Consider the following 18,003-nt stretch of genomic DNA (forward strand, 5'->3'; position numbering starts at 1 on the left):
TAGGAACCTACTCTCTGCATCTTACAGTGTAAAATTGTTATCATAAAGCCCAACTCCTAGATTGTCTAGGAGCTTGAAATATAAACTTCTCCAATTTCCTGTTATACAGAGAACCAACGATTCCCAAAAAAAGGTCATAAACATCTCCATTCCTTGTTGTGGGACTTTCATAGTGTTGAAGGTCAGTATACTCAGGGATGTGGTTGTGGGAATAAAGAAGGCTTCAAAACTAAAGTAGCAATTCTTTTAAATTAATCTTTTGTTATTTTTGTTCTCGAGTAGTCAGAGTATCTGTGTTTCCCTTTAGGAAGTCAGTGAGTGAAATTGAGATTGAGTGCACTCTTTGTGTACATGGGTTCTCTCTAATGGAGAACAAGAGGCATTGTGTCATTGCTTTTTCAAGAAAATCAAGTTCCTACACAAGTATTGCTTGTCCAGAAGGAATTGGCACAACACTCTTAATATCATAGATCAATTCAACAACACCAAATTATTGTAACTTAAAAAAACACTGGGGTCTACTTAGATACAGGCTAGCTGCTAGCATCTCAGCTCCAATAATCAACAACAAAATAAGGATCCAAATTGGTGTGCGATGATGATATAGAAGAGCTTAATTACTCATTTGATTCTCAATTTTACCTCAGTAAATGGAACATGAAGTCTTACACGAGGATCATATTTTCGCAACTCGAGTTTTTCTGTCATCCCGGAAGGCTTCGTGGTGACGTAAAAATATCCGGTCCTAGCAGATGACACAAGTCGGATGAGCATGGTAGCCTTCTTCTTCTTCTTGTCAGCCATTCCTTAATTCAACAAGAAATGAATTCCAAATGATCAGGTAACACTCACGTGATAGTGATTAGTCATGAAAGTGTAAACTTTGCTTAAGAATGGAAGATCATGGACTGCAACTGTAATCAAAACTAAGAATGTAGGGTTTAGGGGTTCAGAGAGAGAGAGAGAGAGAGAGAGAGAGCGAGGATACCTGATAAAAGGATTCTCGCCCGTTGGTTTCTGCTCGTAAGATTAAGAAACCCTAGTGCGGGCTCCAATTGATTTCTTAATTAAGCTGGGGATGATAGAAGTATATCGAAGGGGGCAAGGGACTTTGATCCTCTCCGAATGCAATATTTTGATAGGAGATAAATACATACTCATTTTACTTTTTGAATTATTTCCTCTAAACTTTTATTGTTCTTTTTTCTTCTATTGTTTCTATTGAAGCATGGTGATAAGTATGGTACTAAATCTATTAAGGTGATTTGGTGACAAATGAGATTGTGTGTGTAATCTTCTATTGCTAGATTTATGGATCTGTGATTAGGTTGCTTGCTGCATTCCATGCTGCAGCATGGCTTCAGTTTTATCCACTGTGTTATACCGGTTTTCATATATACTCCCACTTGTAAGTTCAAATACACATCAATACAACCAAGAGAAAATATTGCTCCATCTGTGCTAAGTTTTTCTTCATGGTATCAGAGCAGGAACTTTAGAGTCCTGCTTCTTCTTATCTTTCCTCCGATCTTGCTCTCTTGTGTGATTGTTCATTTTCTTTCTCCCAGTTTGTAAAATGTCTGGAAGTAGCTCTTTTGTTGATGAGAATCCGTTTTCATCCGCTGGAAACACTAACTCTAATATGGTTAGTGTTTCAGATGCAGATTCAAATCACAATCTTAGGTTATGCTCAACTCTTCTTTCTGAGCATAACTATCTTAATTGGTCTAGGGCTGTCACTTTAGCTATTGGTGGCAGATCTAGGCTTGGCTTTGTTAATGGTAATATACCAATGCCAGAAGTTGGTACAAATGGTTATGATGCATGGGTGAGCAAGGACCAACAGGTGCAGTCATGGTTGCTGAACTCTATGGAGCCAAGACTGGCTCAGATTTTCAATTACTCTGGATCGGCCAAGGATATCTGGGACAATGTCAAGGAGTTGTATGGTCATCAAAACAATTCAGTAAGAGTTTTTCAACTCAAGAAGGACATTTCCAACTTGCAGCAAGAAGATGTTCCTTTTGTGCAGTACCTTGGCAGCCTCACTGCTATGTGGAATGAACTTGAACTATATCGTCCACATACCACAGATTTTGTCACTTTGGCTAAAAGGGCTGAAGAGGACAAAATTTTTCAACTCTTGGCCAATCTCAGTTCAGACTTTGAAGATCTGAGAAGTCACATTCTCATGAATGCTGACTTACCTTCATTCAAAAATGTGTGTGCTACTGTGCAAAGAGAAGAACTTCGAAAGAAGGTGATGAGTTCAGATGTCTACTCCAATACTGCACACTCGAGAGCTTATGCAGCTATTCATGAAACTTCTGAGATGAGGTCTTACAAGGGTAAGCGTGGAAATTTAAAATGTACACACTGTAATGCCACTAATCATGTTAGAGACACTTGCTGGGTCTTGCATCCAGAACTAAAGATCAAGTTCATAAAGGAAAGAGAAAGCAGGAAAAATCAGAAAGGATGGAATAGTTCTCAGAAAGCAAATCTTGCTGTTACTGAAATTTCATCTCCTCCATCTGACTGCCCATTTGACTTCACCACCAATCCTACAGCCCTGATAAATGAGTTTGCTAGTTACTTGCAACAAAAGCAGTCTGCTACAGCTTCAACTTCTGGAAATGGATCTCACACAACTCTCATTGGAAAATTTGCTGGTTTTTTGGCTGAATCTAATCATATGAAGGAGTGTGATATCTCAGGTATTCTGAAAGCTTTTCAAACTGCACTTAATGTGAGTAATGAGCATGATTATTGGGTAATAGATTCTGGAGCCACAGATCACATGACAAATAATTATCAAAATTTACATGATTTTGAGAAACTGTCTTCTCATGTGTCTATAGCTAATAGTAAAGGTGCAGCAGTTTTGGGGAAGGGTAAAATTCATTTTTTTTCTCTAATCATATCAGTTCAGATGCCCTCTATGTCCCATCATTTCCATTTAAATTGATGTCTGTGGGAAAAATCATAAGAACCCTGCACTGCTTAGTCACTTTTTCTCCCTACAATGTTGTCTTTCAGGATATCATCACCAAGAAGAAGATTGGTGAAGGGTTTTATCTAAATGGGCTGTATTATGTGTCAAAGAAGTTTTTTGCCTTTCAAGCTAGTTCATGCAGTGCTGCAGACCACCTCCTTTGGCATCAGCGTCTAGCCCATCCTTCTGAAAAAGTGTTGTCTATTTTGTTTCCCAACTCCAATCAAGAAATCAAGCATTGTGAAGTCTGCCATCTGTCTAAGTTTTCTAGATTACCTTTCAATTTGTCTGTCTCCAGGGCTTGTAATCCGTTTGAAATCATCCACTCTGATATTTGGGGACCTGTCTTAGCCTCATTTGATGGATTTAAGTATTTTGTAACCTTTGTTGATGATTTTACAAGGATTACATGGGTTTATCTTTTGAAACACAAGAGTGAAGTTTTTAATGTTTTTAAGAATTTCAATGAGTTTGTTCACACTCAGTTCTCATCAAAAATTAAAATTCTCAGATCTGATAATGGCTCAGAATACATGTCCAATAAAATGTCTCATTTTCTGAACTTAAATGGTATAGTTCATCAGACAAGTTGTGTCGGCACACCTCAGCAAAATGGAATTGCTGAGAGAAAGAATAGAGATCTGCTAGAAAAAACCAGAGCCTTGATGTTTCATGCCAATGTTCCAAAAAAATATTGGTCCCAAGCTGTTCTAACAGCTGCATATCTCATAAATCGACTTCCAAGTAGAGTTTTGAATTCTAAATCACCCTTGGAAGTTCTGAAAGGCAGAAAAATTGACCTGTCACATTTGAAAATTTTTGGCTGTGTGTGCTATGTCCACATTCAGTCCAACCAGAGAGAGAAGCTTGATCCTAGAGCTGTAAAATGTTTATTTCTGGGATATTCTAGCACTCAAAAAGGGTATTGCTGCTACAACCCTACTACCAAGAAAATGATTGTTTCCAGAGATGTTAAGTTTGATGAGTCGTCAAATTATTTCTGTGAAAAGCTTGGTGCTAATGGACAGGGGGAGTTTTATGATGATTTATTTCCTCAGCCATCTATAAGCACTGAAAATGTGGATTATGCAGAACCTGCATCAAGAGGCACATATTCCAGTGATCATGAACTTGTTGAAACTATTTCTAATACTGCTGATCCTACACATGCTGAACCAGAAGTGCAATTGAGTCAGGAAGTAATTATTAGTCATGATGAACCTGCTCAGCCTACACATCCAGTTCAACCAAGAAGGAATCCTGCTCGAGTTAGGCATCCTCCTGTAAGACACAAAGACTATGTTGCTTACACATCCAGGTATCCAATTCAAGATTTTGTAAGCTATGAAAAGTTGTCTTCGGGTTATAAAACATATCTTAGCACTATGGATGGTCTGCATGAGCCTCAGACTTTTGAAGATGCAAATCTGTATGAAAATTGGAGGCAAGCCATGGAAGCTGAGCTGCGTGCTCTCGAGGATAACAAAACTTGGAGCATTGTCAAGTTACCTAAAGGAAAAAAGGCTGTTGGAAGTCGATGGATATTCAAAAACAAACTTCATGCTGATGGTACTCTTGAGAGACACAAGGCTCGACTTGTAGCCAGAGGTTTCACACAGACTTATGGAGTTGATTACAAAGAAACTTTTGCTCCAGTTGCAAAGATGAACACTGTAAGGGTGTTGCTTTCTGTTGCAGTGAATCAAAATTGGTCTTTACATCAGATGGATGTAAAGAATGCCTTTCTGCATGGTGATTTACAGGAAGAAGTGTATATGAAACTTCCACCAGGTCATCCTCAAGCTGCAGGTAGTGATCTTGTTTGCAGACTGCACAAGGCCATTTATGGTCTGAAACAATCTCCTAGAGCCTGGTATGCCAAGCTAAGCTCAGTTCTTGAAGAAGTTGGTTTTTGCAGGAGCAATGCTGATTCATCACTATTTGTGAGAAATGGTGATCATGGAAAACTTGCAGTTTTAATCTATGTGGATGATCTGATTATTACTAGTGATCATGCTGATGAGATTATGGCACTCAAAAACTCTCTTCAGGCTAGATTTGCAATGAAGGATCTCGGACAACTAAAATATTTTCTTGGGATCGAAATTGCTACTTCACACAATGGTTTATTTCTCAGTCAAAGAAAATACATCCTAGATCTTCTTGCAGAGACTGGAGTTCTTGATTGCAAGCCTGCACGCACTCCACTTGGCAGCAAAATTCATATTGATACTGGTGGTGAACTTCTCTCAAATCCAACTTCTTATCAAAGGCTGGTAGGTAAACTGATTTATCTAACAATTACTAGACCTGACATATCATATGCAGTCAGTATTGTTAGCCAGTTTATGCATGCGCCTACCTCATTCCATTTGAGTATTGTCAAGCGAATTTTGAGGTACTTAAAGGGTTCAATTGGTAGAGGTCTTGTTTTTCGCAGCAATGGTCACACTGATATTGTTGGATTTACTGATGCGGATTGGGCAGGGAACTCTCTTGATCGAAAAAGTATGACTGGTTTTTGTACTTTGGTTGGTGGAAATTTGGTGACATGGAGAAGCAAGAAGCAGAATGTTGTGGCAAGATCCAGTGCAGAGGCCGAGTACAGGGCTATGGCATCTGCAGCCTGCGAATTAATTTGGCTTAAAGGTCTCCTAGCTGACCTAGGATTTCATAGTCAGGTACCTATTTCTCTACACTGTGACAATCAAGCTGCTATGCATATTGCCTCTAATCCTGTGTTTCATGAGCGTACTAAACACATTGAGGTCGATTGCCATTATGTGAGAAACCAAGTGCAAGCTCAAATCATTGTAACCAAATATACTCGCAGTGCAGACCAGCTTGCTGATATTTTCACCAAATCTCTTCCTTCTGCTCAGTTTCAACTGATTCTTGGCAAGCTCGGATCTCTTAATCTCCTAGATCCAGCTTGAGGGGGAGTATTGAAGCATGGTGATAAGTATGGTACTAAATCTATTGAGGTGATTTGGTGACAAATGAGATTGTGTGTGTAATCTTCTATTGCTAGATTTATGGATCTGTGATTAGGTTGCTTGCTGCATTCCATGCTGCAGCATGGCTTCAGTTTTATCCACTGTGTTATACCGGTTTTCATATATACTCCCACTTGTAAGTTCAAATACACATCAATACAACCAAGAGAAAATATTGCTCCATATGTGCTAAGTTTTTCTTCAGTTTCCTTAGAAAATAATGTTCATTATAAAAAAAATAGGGTTGGTCTTTGAAACCAGAATATAGAACAATCACGTTTAATCCACTGTCTCCTAAATAACGGTTAAGATTATGGTTGTGTCAATTTGGCGATCTTCGGATAATGTCGATCATCCATGTTCTTTTAGACATTTAGTGATGTAGAGCGAATGTCAGAGGAGATTAAGGAGCAGATTGATCGCACAAGTCAAAATTCGGTTTGTTATAAATTTGGCGTTGAGTGGTAGAACTGTAGTTTTAGGTGGCAGTTTTGTGAATTGAAGATCTGGTGGTTGATGTCAAAGTGACTGTTATAATACATTTATGAGAAGGGAACGATACTAGGAGTCAAAGTCGTTGTTTTGCCACAATGTATGGGTTTTTTCGAGCTTCTGACCCGTTTAGGGCCTCAAATAAACAGTTTTATATATTAATTGCGCTATTGTGTTTTCTAATTTGTTTTAGATTTGTTTTGTTTTGATCATTGAGCTTTTAGGCTTGATTCTTAATTACCTTGGAGTTTGTTTTATCAATACTAACATCTTAATCCACGCAACTCGCATGCAAAAGAACTAACACGTTCTCCTCAATTTTCACAATATAACTTTTTTTCTTCTAGTTTTCTTGTATATAATTATTACAATATCCCTCTTCTTTGTTTATCAGAATTAATCAATATAGGGGTAGATTCAAAAATTCATAATTTGTTGAAGTTTTTTGTGTTGGCTTTATAGTAGTAGAGATCTTAGTATCCTTAAACGGGTGTAGAAGATAGAGATATTATTATTAAATCAAACAACTCTCTCTCTCTCTCTCTCTCTCTCTCTCTCTCTCTCTCTCTCTCTCTCTCTCTCTCTCTCTCTCTCTCTCTCTCTCTCTCTCTCTCTCTCTCTCTCTCTCCTTGTGACAACATCGTTTTTAGGTTTTATGTACTCTTTCATTTCCACTAAGGACTAGTTTGACCCCGAGGTAATTAATATATAAGCAGTTTCAGTTGTGAGGTGAGAATAATCCGTTATGAAATTAAGTGGCAAGTGTTTGGTAAAATTAAGTAGTTTGTTATCTTTTCTCCTTTAAAAAGTTTAATAGTTTAATTTTGCATCAGAGTGACACAATTAGAATTTTAGAGTTGGAAAGGTAAGACAAGTTCAGCTTGGTTTATATTACGGGCAAACGAATTTGCATGATGAGCACTTAGCCATCACGAGACAATCACTAACATATGGATTCTAATTTATTGTTGCATGTCTTATGAGCATCCAAACACAGTAAATACCAAAGTTTTGATCATTCATATAAACCATTTTGGATTACATAAGGCTGGATCATCTGTGTCCTTATTTCAACTAGCACTTCGCTTAATTTGGATACATGATTATACGATATATCACTTCAAACACTTCCCGGTGGAACTGTATAACCTGCATTGAGTTGCCAAATAAATTATGAGAGCCATTATCACATACATGCAGTAATAATCAAATTATTTTGGCATGCAGTACGTAGATCCGTTATGCATATTACAGCTATGAGAAAGAGGTTAATTTGGGATCTTACTTCCACACTTCATTCCTTGAGGAACAGAGATACCACAGGACCTAACGACCTTAACCACCTTGTCCATGTCTACCACCCCCTCGATCACCCTCGTCACGTGCTGGCACGCGCATGGAATATCTAGTGTTCTTACCGCCGCGCAGCATCCCTGAGAACCCGTCGGTGGCAGTAGACTACCCCTCATAACATAAGCCTGGCATTGCGTTATCAGACCCGGCATGTCACCTTGGCAGAGTTGTCCCAGAACCACATCAACTTCACTAGAGAATAGAGTTCCTATCACAGCAAAGGCAACCAAAACCATGTAAGGAAGATTGAGCATTTCCATTTCTAGCTATAGCCCTTTGTGTTTGTGCTTTTGTTAAATTAAGATTGAAGGCATGCATGGTTTATATAAGGATTTGGAAACGGATGTAACGTTTATAACGTTACATATTTTGTTACTTTGGAACTTGGGTTTCATATTGCATGTGAAGTTATGGGGCTTTTATTAATCTGTTCATTGTAGAAAACATGGAGCAAACTACTTTTATCATCTTTCTGATATATTTCTGGGAAAAGAATACAACTTTAACTGATGGAGCTGTCAATTAAGCATGAACAAAGCACAGGAGGATGTGATTCCGGCCTCTGATCTGTAAGGTGTAACGTACATACTAACATTTGCAAAGCGAAAGGGTTTGTTTGATTGTTATGAAAGGTACACAATGTGTGAGACGGTGAGAGTAGAGTGAGATAAGCCCTTCCTTCCTCTTCGATCAGCTCTTCACTAACCCAATCGCACCCTCTTCTCCTCTTAAAGTTTCTATTTTGATCACTGAAAACCCTCGTTCATCCAATTTCACCCAAAACCCAAGGTACGTTTTTTTTTTGGGGGGGGATTGGTCCCTTGAAAATTTCTCTGATTTCTGCTTGGCTTTTCCCGAAAGATTTGATTTTTCGTTTCTGGTATCTTCCAGTCTACATTCTACTGATAGATCATTTCTACAACGCTTTCTGTATTGATATTTTTGTAATATGTATCTACACCCGACCAGTCTAATTCAAGGGCGGCTGTCCAAGGGAGACAAGTATAGGTAACACGTCTTTTTCAAACCACTTGACTAAATTCGTTTGCTTTTAAGTATGGCATCATATTGGTTTGACTATACTCACTCTTGAATCTTCAATACTCAAATTGATTGCTTTAATTTGCCTGTTTGTCTGTGATCTTCAATACTGCCACAAATCAGAACTTTGATTGCTTCTTCCTTGCTGGAACCAATTATATATGGCAGTGGGAGAGATCTTCCTTGCTGCATTCCTTCAGGTGCTATTCGACAGGCTAGCCTCTCGTGACTTCCTCATATTTGCACGGCAAAAAGGCATTGGCAGGAAGCTTGAAAGATGGAGTGAAACATTGTCTGCAATTCGAGCCGTGTTGTATGACGCCGAGGAGAAGCAACTCCTAAGCATGTCAGTGAAAGATTGGTTAGATGATCTCAAAGACCTGACTTATGATGTGGAGGACATCTTGGACAGGTTTTCCACTGACATGTTAAGATGCAAGGCCAATATGGAGCAAAACCAGGCTGCCACGAGCAAGGTACTATGCTTCTTTACTAAAGTTAAAGTAAACTTCAATATGAACTCTGAAATGGAAAAGATTTCTGAAAGATTGGAAGAAATATCTCGAAGAAAAAACATGCTGGGATTAAATAATAGCGGAGCTGGATCTAGTGTGGCATCCCATAGGCGAATAAGCTCATGTTTGCTTGATGGACCTGTGGTTGGAAGGTATGAAGACAAAAGGAAGATTCTTGAATTGTTGGCAAGAGATGAGCCTACTACTGTCAATTTTCATGTAGTTGCAATTGTTGGCATGCCTGGAGTTGGGAAGACAACACTTGCTAAATTGGTATTCAAGGATAATGATATTGCCCTGGAACAGTTTGATCTCAAGGTATGGGTGTCAGTGTCTGATGATTTTGATCTTGTTAGAGTAACAAAAGCCATTCTTGAATCAGTCACGTCTGTGTATTGTGACTTCAAAGAGTTCAATAAAGTTCAAGATAACTTGAGCAAGGAGTTAGCAAGTAAAAAGTTTCTAATTGTTTTGGACGATGTTTGGAATACCTGTGAGCATGATCAATGGACAACCCTACAGTCTCCCTTTCATGTCGGAGCACCAGGAAGTAAGATAATTGTGACGACTCGTGATGAAAAAGTTGCAAGAATGACAAGACCCATTGAGATCCACTATTTGAAGTATATGTCTGATGATGATTGTTGGGAAGTCTTTCAGCAGCATGCATTCCTGAATGGAAACAGTGAGAGACCACCAAGTTTTGACTTGTTTCGACAGAGTATTGTTAGAAAATGCGGCGGATTACCCTTGGCTGCAAGGACTCTCGGTGGTCTTTTAGGTTGTGAAGACATAGATGAGTGGAAAGAGATATTGAACAACAGATTGTGGAGTCTATCAGATAAAAGTCACATTCACCAAGTGTTGAAATTGAGCTATCACTATCTTCCTTCATGTTTGAAAAGGTGCTTTGCATATTGCTCAATACTCCCAAACGACTATGAATTTGGGGAGAAGCAATTGATACTTCTATGGATGGCAGAGGGTTTACTTCAACAACAACAAGAACATCAAACATTAGAAGAATTGGGGACTCACTATTTTGGACAGCTTTTATCTAGGTCATTATTTCAAAAATCGAGCAGAAACAGTTCATTATATGTTATGCATCACCTTGTTGGTGATATGGCTCGGTGGGCAGCAGGAGAAATCTGTCTCAGGTTGGAGGATAAAGTGGATGGCAGATGTTCTCCAAAGACACGTCATTCTTCATACGTTCCCAGTCAGTATGATGGGGTTTACAAATTTGAGGCATTCTCTGAAGCCAAGCGTCTGCGTACTTTTCTACCACTAAGGCTTTCAGAAGACTTCTGTAACTATGTGACTTGTAAGGTTACTCTTGATTTACTGCCAAAGTTGGAATACTTGCGGGTACTCTCTTTGAATGGCTACCAGATAACTGAGTTGCCGAATTCAATTGGCCACTTGAAGCATCTACGGTATCTTGATCTTTCTTATACATTACTCATGAGCTTGCCCGAATCAATAAGCACCCTTTGCAACTTACAGACATTAATATTAGAGAGTTGTTCTAGACTGAAGACACTGCCTATAAAGATGCAGTATTTATCAAATCTCCGCCATCTCAACAATTTTGATGTGCCATCATTGGAAGGAATGCCTCCACAGCTAAGTCAACTGAGCAATCTGCAAACTCTGCCGAACTTCGTGGTGGGAAAAGGTAGTGACTCAAGGATAAGAGAGATAGGGCCACTATCTTCTCTACGAGGGACATTGTGCCTCTCAAGGTTGGAAAATGTGAATGATGTTGAGGATGCAAGGAGGACAAACTTAAGTAGCAAGGAAGGGATTGACGCATTGCAGCTGGAATGGAATGGCAAAGCAGAGAATGAAGCGCTGGTCCTCAACGTGCTAAAACCTCATAAAAAGTTGAAAGAGGTCATCATCAAGGGTTATGGTGGTTTGCAGTTTTCAGCATGGATTGCAGATCCTTTATTCTCTTATGTGGTGCTTGTGAGGTTAGAGAATTGTAACTGCCAATTCTTTCCATCTCTCGGACAGTTGCCTTCTCTCCAAACACTTCATATTAGAAATATGTCCGAAATTGAAAAAGTTGGCCTAGAATTCTGTGGAGAGGGTAGATCGTATTTTCCATTACTTGAGACCCTTGTGTTTGAGGATATGCAGAACTGGAAAGAGTGGTTTCTGGGCCAAGGATATCAAGGACTTGGAGTATTCCCTTCCTTGAAAATACTTTCAGTGAAAAGATGTCCCAAACTGAATGGTGAGTTACCTCATCACCTTGAACTGTTAAGAAAGCTTGAGATTCAAGAATGTAATGAACTGGTGGTTTCGGTTGCCAACTACAAACAGCTCTGTGAATTAAACGTGCGTGATTGCAAAGGGGTGGTGTATAAGAGTGAGCACCACTTTGAGTTACTGAGGTCTATTTATCTATCAGATTTTTCAGTACTGATGTTTCAAACTGGGGGATTCATGACCGGATTAAGAAAAGTGGAACAGTTGATGCTAGCTAATGGTGATGAACTTTCATCTGAATGGGAAAATGAAGGTCTGTTGCTGCAACACCTGATAGCTCTTCGAAGTTTATTTATTGAAAGAAACTCCCACCTTGATCAACTGCATTGCCTGCCTTCACCTCAAATGCTTCACATATGCAGATGCCCAAGTCTAGTTTACATTCCAGAGTCGTGTTTGCCACCTTCTCTTAAAGACATGAAGGTTGAAAGGTGCAGTTCTTTGACGTCATTTGCAAGATACAAAATACCCCCGAGTCTAAGAACAATAGAGATTAAACATTGCCAATGTTTGAAACATTTAGTAGAAGATGAGCAGGCATCTTCTTCAGCTCCCTCTCTCGAGTACCTGAGCATATCTAACTGTCCATCTCTTATCTCCTTATCATCCAAAAGTCCCTTACCAAAGGTACTTAAACACCTTTACATAAGGGATTGTGAACAACTGCAGACAATATGTGAAGGCTTCTATGATGACACTTGTCTTGAAGAACTTCATATAGGGCGTTGTGCAAATCTGAAAACCTTACCGGAGGGCCTATGTCTTCTTGCCAATCTTCGTAATTTAATTGTTTTTTCCTGTGAGAGTATTGTTTCCTTCCCAAGAGGAGGGTTGCCAACAAGGGCCTCCAACCTGACAGTCCTGGTTATATCTGATTGTCAAAGATGGAGAGCCTTCCCCAAAGACATGATCAACCTCAACTTTCTCCAGGAGCTGGTGATTGGCAGCTGTGGAGGTTTGGAGTACATTCTAGGGGAGGGTTTTCCACCCAACTTGACATCACTTATCCTCTTGAATCCCAGGAACTGTACACCTCTTAGAGACTGGGGATTACACTTGCACAGACTCTCCTCTCTTACAGAGTTATGCATTCAAGGTGTTGATCAAGATTTGGTGTCCTTTCCGCCAGAGGAGATGCTGCTTCCTGCATCTCTCATTAAACTTACTATTGGATTCTTCCCAAATCTGAGAAGAATATCCAGCCAGGGCCTTCAAGTCCTCACCTGTCTTGAATCTCTTAGAATTGATGATTGCCCAAAGCTTGCATCCATCCCAGAGGATCTGCCCCTTTCACTCACACAACTTTACATTTATGATGACTGTCCTCTGCTTAAAAAGAGATATAAACCAGATGCACCAAGATACTGGGCTAAAATAAGTCATATTCCATACATAGAGATTGGAGACTACTGCAAACCCTGAGGCTCACAGCCTGCATCCTTTAGAAGTCCAGGTACATCAAAAGTTGAAAAGGAAATTGGTCATAACATTTATTCCATGTTTTATTTATGTATTTCTTATCTGTAACTTTTTTCTTCCTTCTAACTATGATGTTTAATATTTCAGACCTACAGAGCCAGAGGAAATGAGACTACTCAAAGATTAAAACTGATTCCAGTTTATGTGTGGAACATCACTGGTAATCGTTTTATTTTCCAAAGCAAACATACAACTGATTTCATTGAAAAATGCTTTCCAGTTAGTTCTTTATTTTTATGTAAATTTACTCATCGATTTCATGTTCCATACTTTTGCTTTTTCCATCTCACTTTATGAGTTTTCTATATGGTTAAAGACTTCCTTGACTGATAAACAGACAAAATGAGAGTAATATATACCTGAGTTAGTTGTATGAATGCAGAGCAACTGAAGTGTCTTGCGTCAGAGACAATAAGTGTGTTCACTGTATTGTGATTTGTCAATGATAGTGTTTCTATAAAAGATTTTCCTACAATTCCCAAATTAGCATGAGTTATCAACTTTCAACGGTGATGTAGTACGCTTCAAAACCTTGTAAACTTTTTTGTTAAAATCTTGTACTGTTCTATGTGCTTAGCCAGAACATCTTCTACAATATATACACCTTGATCATCTATTCTATTACAAACTGTATTAGTTCTGATACAATTCATATTATGCAGTATTTTTCAAGTCAAACTGGAGCTAATAGTATTGGGGGATTGGATGAAAGGTTGAACAAAATGAAAATTGTAAGTGCTCTGAGGGCTTTGTTAAAGAACGTTACATTGTGCCAGACATCTCTAGCTCTATCTATCATACAAATATAAACTCTAGCTCTGTCAAACAATTAATTTTATAACTATCATGGCTTCAGTCAGTCATTCGTGTTTTTTTCTTCACATTTTCGAATACTGATCTCTGTATAAGTAGGCTATATATGCTTTCAAGAACAGACAAGATCAGAGTTTCAACTATATATACATGTGTGGCTCCTGCATACTGTGATAAATATAACACAATTATTCGTTTTCTGTTAATAATCTCGATCTTTGTATTTTTCCTTTCCATTTGGTATTAGTTGATGTTTAACTTAAAATACAAACTTCATACCAGTCGTATATATTTGCTTAAAAATGCTTTCTCAATCATTATTGTCAGGATGAAAATAGGACCAGTTTGAAAAACCAGATCTACTACTAACTTGATGGCATGCTGCTAGAGATAAGGAGCGTAGTACTCCTTTCTACTTGCTCTATGGTTGTTATGCACCCATAATCAACAACCAAACATGGATCCAAATAGGTGTATGAGAATGATATGGAAGAGCTTACCTATTACTCATTTGATTTTCATTTTGCCTCAGTAAATAGAACATGAAGTCTTACTCTAGGATCATATTTTCGCAACTCGAGTTTTTCTGTCATCCCGGAAGGCTTCTTCTTCTTCTTCTTCTTCTTCTTCTTCTCCCTGGTAATGTACGTAGCTGGAGAGTCCATGACCGCCAGATCGATGGAGGCCACAACAATAACACAATCTTCTCACAATCATATAATCTGAGAAATTATGAGAGAGAGAGAGAGAGAGTTGAGACACTATAGATTTTGAATGGTTAAAATTCATGGTAGATCATAGGCAGTATAGTTGTCATAAGGTGCAACGTATAAACTAGGGCTGGGATCGGTATGGTTCGGTGAGAGAGAGAGAGAGTGGTAAAGACTAATAAGAAACTGAATGGATAATTGTTTTTCTTTTTTAAAATTGGACAATTTTTACTTTTATGAGTTTTTGCCCTCGAGAGAAATGAGCATTTATTTATATTTTTAAAAATGGTATTTAAATTTCTCTGGTAATTAGATCCTTAATTTATTTTGACAAACAACTAAAATGTTATTTAGATCTCCCCAATTTTCTCAAAATGTCCATAGTAAAATAAAATTAATAAAACTCTATTTTTTACTTTAAAAATTCATTCAATTGATTCAAACCTATAATAACGATATCGAGTCTCTCAAAATTGAATAAAATTATTTTACAATAAAATTTATCAACAATTCATAACAACAAAATAATTTAAACGGGCGAATCACAATAAACTGAAAAAATAAAAAGCTAAAAATAAAAAAATAAAAAATAAACGTCTACAAAGTGAGAACAATATTTTTGTTACGATGCATATGTGTTATAATTTAGCTAGATCCTCATTCGTTTGAAATTATTATTGTAAAAAAAATTAAGAAATCAGATATATTGTATTTAAATCTTTACTTTATTTTTTAAAATAACCAAATGAACAAAAACACCCCAAAATATGCCGGTTTTAATTTTATGCTCTCATTCCAATGTTTGCTCGTATAATTACATTACTGCCCTTTTTTTACACGTCTCTCTCTCTCTCTCTCGACGTTGATGCCTCGATGTTGATGCCACAAGGAAGATGGCGCCTCAAGATCTCCAGTCATTTTTGCAACAAGCGAGGATGAGAAATAGGAGCTCGTCGGGGATTTGACGTCCGCAACCGCCCTTATAGAAGATTTAGATATTGCCGACCACATCAACTCCACGCTCTTTCGCCTACTTTTCGCAGCTGTTGGAGTCGACCTCGTTGGGAAGCATCGCAGCTCACCATTGTTTTGGATCGATTGGAAATGTTGGGTTTCATGGGTAATTTGAATTTATGTGACGAATTCATCTAGTTACGAATAAGTAATTGATTCTTTAGTCTCTTAGTAGTTTAAGATTACGGTGTACTTCATTAAGAAATGCTCAGTCAGCCTTGAGAACAACTAGTAATAACATGATACACCCTAAATAATATCCTAATATCTATGATAAGTTGTGCGGGGACCACTATTAAAAATTTCGGCATAGTCTCCCTTAAAAGTAGTCAACCATTCCTATATAAAAACGACACTTCTATATTATCACATCCAACCTCAACACATGGATCCTCCGTACTCCCAACACATAAACCAATCTCCTCAACAACTCAAATTAATCAGAGCAAGAATATAACCTTAAGACTAAACTGACGGAAGCTGCAAGAATGACTATGCCTCATTCCATGTACCCTTGACCTCCTCAATCTTATCTTGCAAACTGGGCGATTGAAAGGGTCAAGGGGAAAGTAATTTAAAACAAACACACGTTAGAGTGAGTGGACGAAAAGTCAATACTGAAATAAAGTAATCGATGGTAATTACTTTCGCAATTTCTATACTACGAAATTTTTATGCATGCAATTTAAGGTTATCAATAATGTAATTTTGAATACGTGTTCTCATGAGGACCGATCCATTTCACTTTCAATCTCAAAACAAGGAGCAATCAACATAATAATATAGTAACACCGATACTCACGCCCATTCCCGTCATATTTCTCCTAAATATATATAAACCACAATACACACCATACAAGCATTACACACATCCCCTCAATCTTTGAATATATATCTCGATGACGAATATCCATTACTAAGTCACATTCTTGAAAATAGAAGCGGCCAACACAATAATAAAGCAACACTGATATTTCACATACGAGCACGTTACGCTCCTCACAACAAATATAAGATCACAACAAATCCCTACAAATCACACGTGCATCCTCTCACTCTCTAAATGAATATATGTCGTCTACTAGTTCATCCCCTCTCTTCTAGTAACCTAGTAGTATCTGCAACATTGTTAGTTCATCCATTCTCTTCTGGTATCATACTCTCAATAACATCAAAACACTGTCTGTTCATCCACTCTCTTCTGATTTCTAGAAAAGAGGACTAGTCCCATTAGTCAATATCATATCATCCGAACACTGCCGGTTCTATAATATCAAGAGACCACTAGTTCACCCCATGTTTTCTAGTGTCTCAGCAACATCCATCTCGAGTTCCTGGTACATCCCCTCTCTTCTGAATTCTATAATCTAAAGAGACCATCAGTTCATCTCCTCTCTTCTAGTGTCTCTTCACCCTGCCGGTTCATCCCATCTCTCCCGGTTCTATAATCTATAGAGACCACTAGTTCATCTCGTCTCTTCTAGTGTCTCATATATCTCATACCATCTCCATTAGCTATTTTGTAACAACACCTTGAGTCTCACTCGTAACACATATCAAGCCACCCTTTTCAGATTCATACTCAACGACAAAGCCAACCAATATAACTGACTGAAGTAACTAACGCCATAGAGTGGAATATATACACATGCTAGCATCATCTCATAAACAACTATCCGAAAGTCCTATCTCTAAATCTATGTGTTGCATATACCTCGTGGATTCCAATGGAATAACCGAGTTGATATGGCTTGCCTATACCTCATTGATTCCTATGGAATAGCCGAGTTGATAAGGCATAGATGAGAAGAAGTAAATAACCAACATATTATCAATCATCCATCAAGCTAATCACTACAACCAACTAAAACCACAACTCGAACGATCACACAATAACTAACATTTCTCCACATAATCCCTTATCTTTCCGACTGACTAACTGAAATCATAACCTGAACAATCACTCGGTACCTAACACTCATCCACATAAACCCCGTAAGACAACCCCAAGTCACACTCGATACCACAAGACCACCACCCTTTTCGGACTCAAAAATAAACCGTTAACCGATTAAGAATAACTTCTGATATCACAAGCTCTCACATTCACAACAAGCCTACAATAATCACCTTAACAACACAAGCCTAATGTAATTTCCGCAAGTATATGGGGTGGATGTAATATAGTATATGGAAGAGAGAGGTTGTCATTCCCACGAGGATATTAGCTCAATTCAAAGTATGAAATCCTAAATTACTCACGACTAAAAACACACAAAACGAGAAAAACACAGGAATTAAAAAAACAAAGCAAC

At 38.2% G+C, this 18,003-nt stretch overlaps 3 protein-coding genes across 3 annotated transcripts; 1 reads left to right on the forward strand and 2 right to left on the reverse strand.

Annotated features, from left to right (window-relative positions):
- Window positions 1–450: 450 nt before the first annotated feature.
- LOC126803184 (uncharacterized) lies at window positions 451–1,102 on the reverse strand. Its single transcript, XM_050530951.1, has 2 exons — window positions 989–1,102; window positions 451–806 (listed from the first exon to the last, which is right to left on the reverse strand). The coding sequence occupies exon 2, from the start codon at window positions 802–804 to the stop codon at window positions 622–624; it is 183 nt and encodes a 60-aa protein (XP_050386908.1). The 5' UTR covers window positions 805–806; window positions 989–1,102; the 3' UTR covers window positions 451–621.
- A 6,501-nt stretch (window positions 1,103–7,603) lies between these two features.
- On the reverse strand, window positions 7,604–8,096 carry LOC126802711 (uncharacterized). The gene is made up of 2 exons (XM_050530383.1): window positions 7,769–8,096; window positions 7,604–7,632 (listed from the first exon to the last, which is right to left on the reverse strand). Exons 1-2 carry the CDS (start codon window positions 8,094–8,096, stop codon window positions 7,604–7,606), a joined length of 357 nt encoding a protein of 118 aa, XP_050386340.1.
- An 862-nt stretch (window positions 8,097–8,958) lies between these two features.
- On the forward strand, window positions 8,959–14,062 carry LOC126802712 (putative disease resistance RPP13-like protein 1). Its single transcript, XM_050530385.1, has 3 exons — window positions 8,959–13,125; window positions 13,239–13,311; window positions 13,814–14,062. The coding sequence occupies exon 1, from the start codon at window positions 9,039–9,041 to the stop codon at window positions 13,092–13,094; it is 4,056 nt and encodes a 1,351-aa protein (XP_050386342.1). The 5' UTR covers window positions 8,959–9,038; the 3' UTR covers window positions 13,095–13,125; window positions 13,239–13,311; window positions 13,814–14,062.
- Window positions 14,063–18,003: the final 3,941 nt, after the last annotated feature.

This window comes from Argentina anserina, chromosome 7 (assembly GCF_933775445.1).
Source record: "Argentina anserina chromosome 7, drPotAnse1.1, whole genome shotgun sequence".
NCBI lineage: Eukaryota > Viridiplantae > Streptophyta > Magnoliopsida > Rosales > Rosaceae > Argentina > Argentina anserina.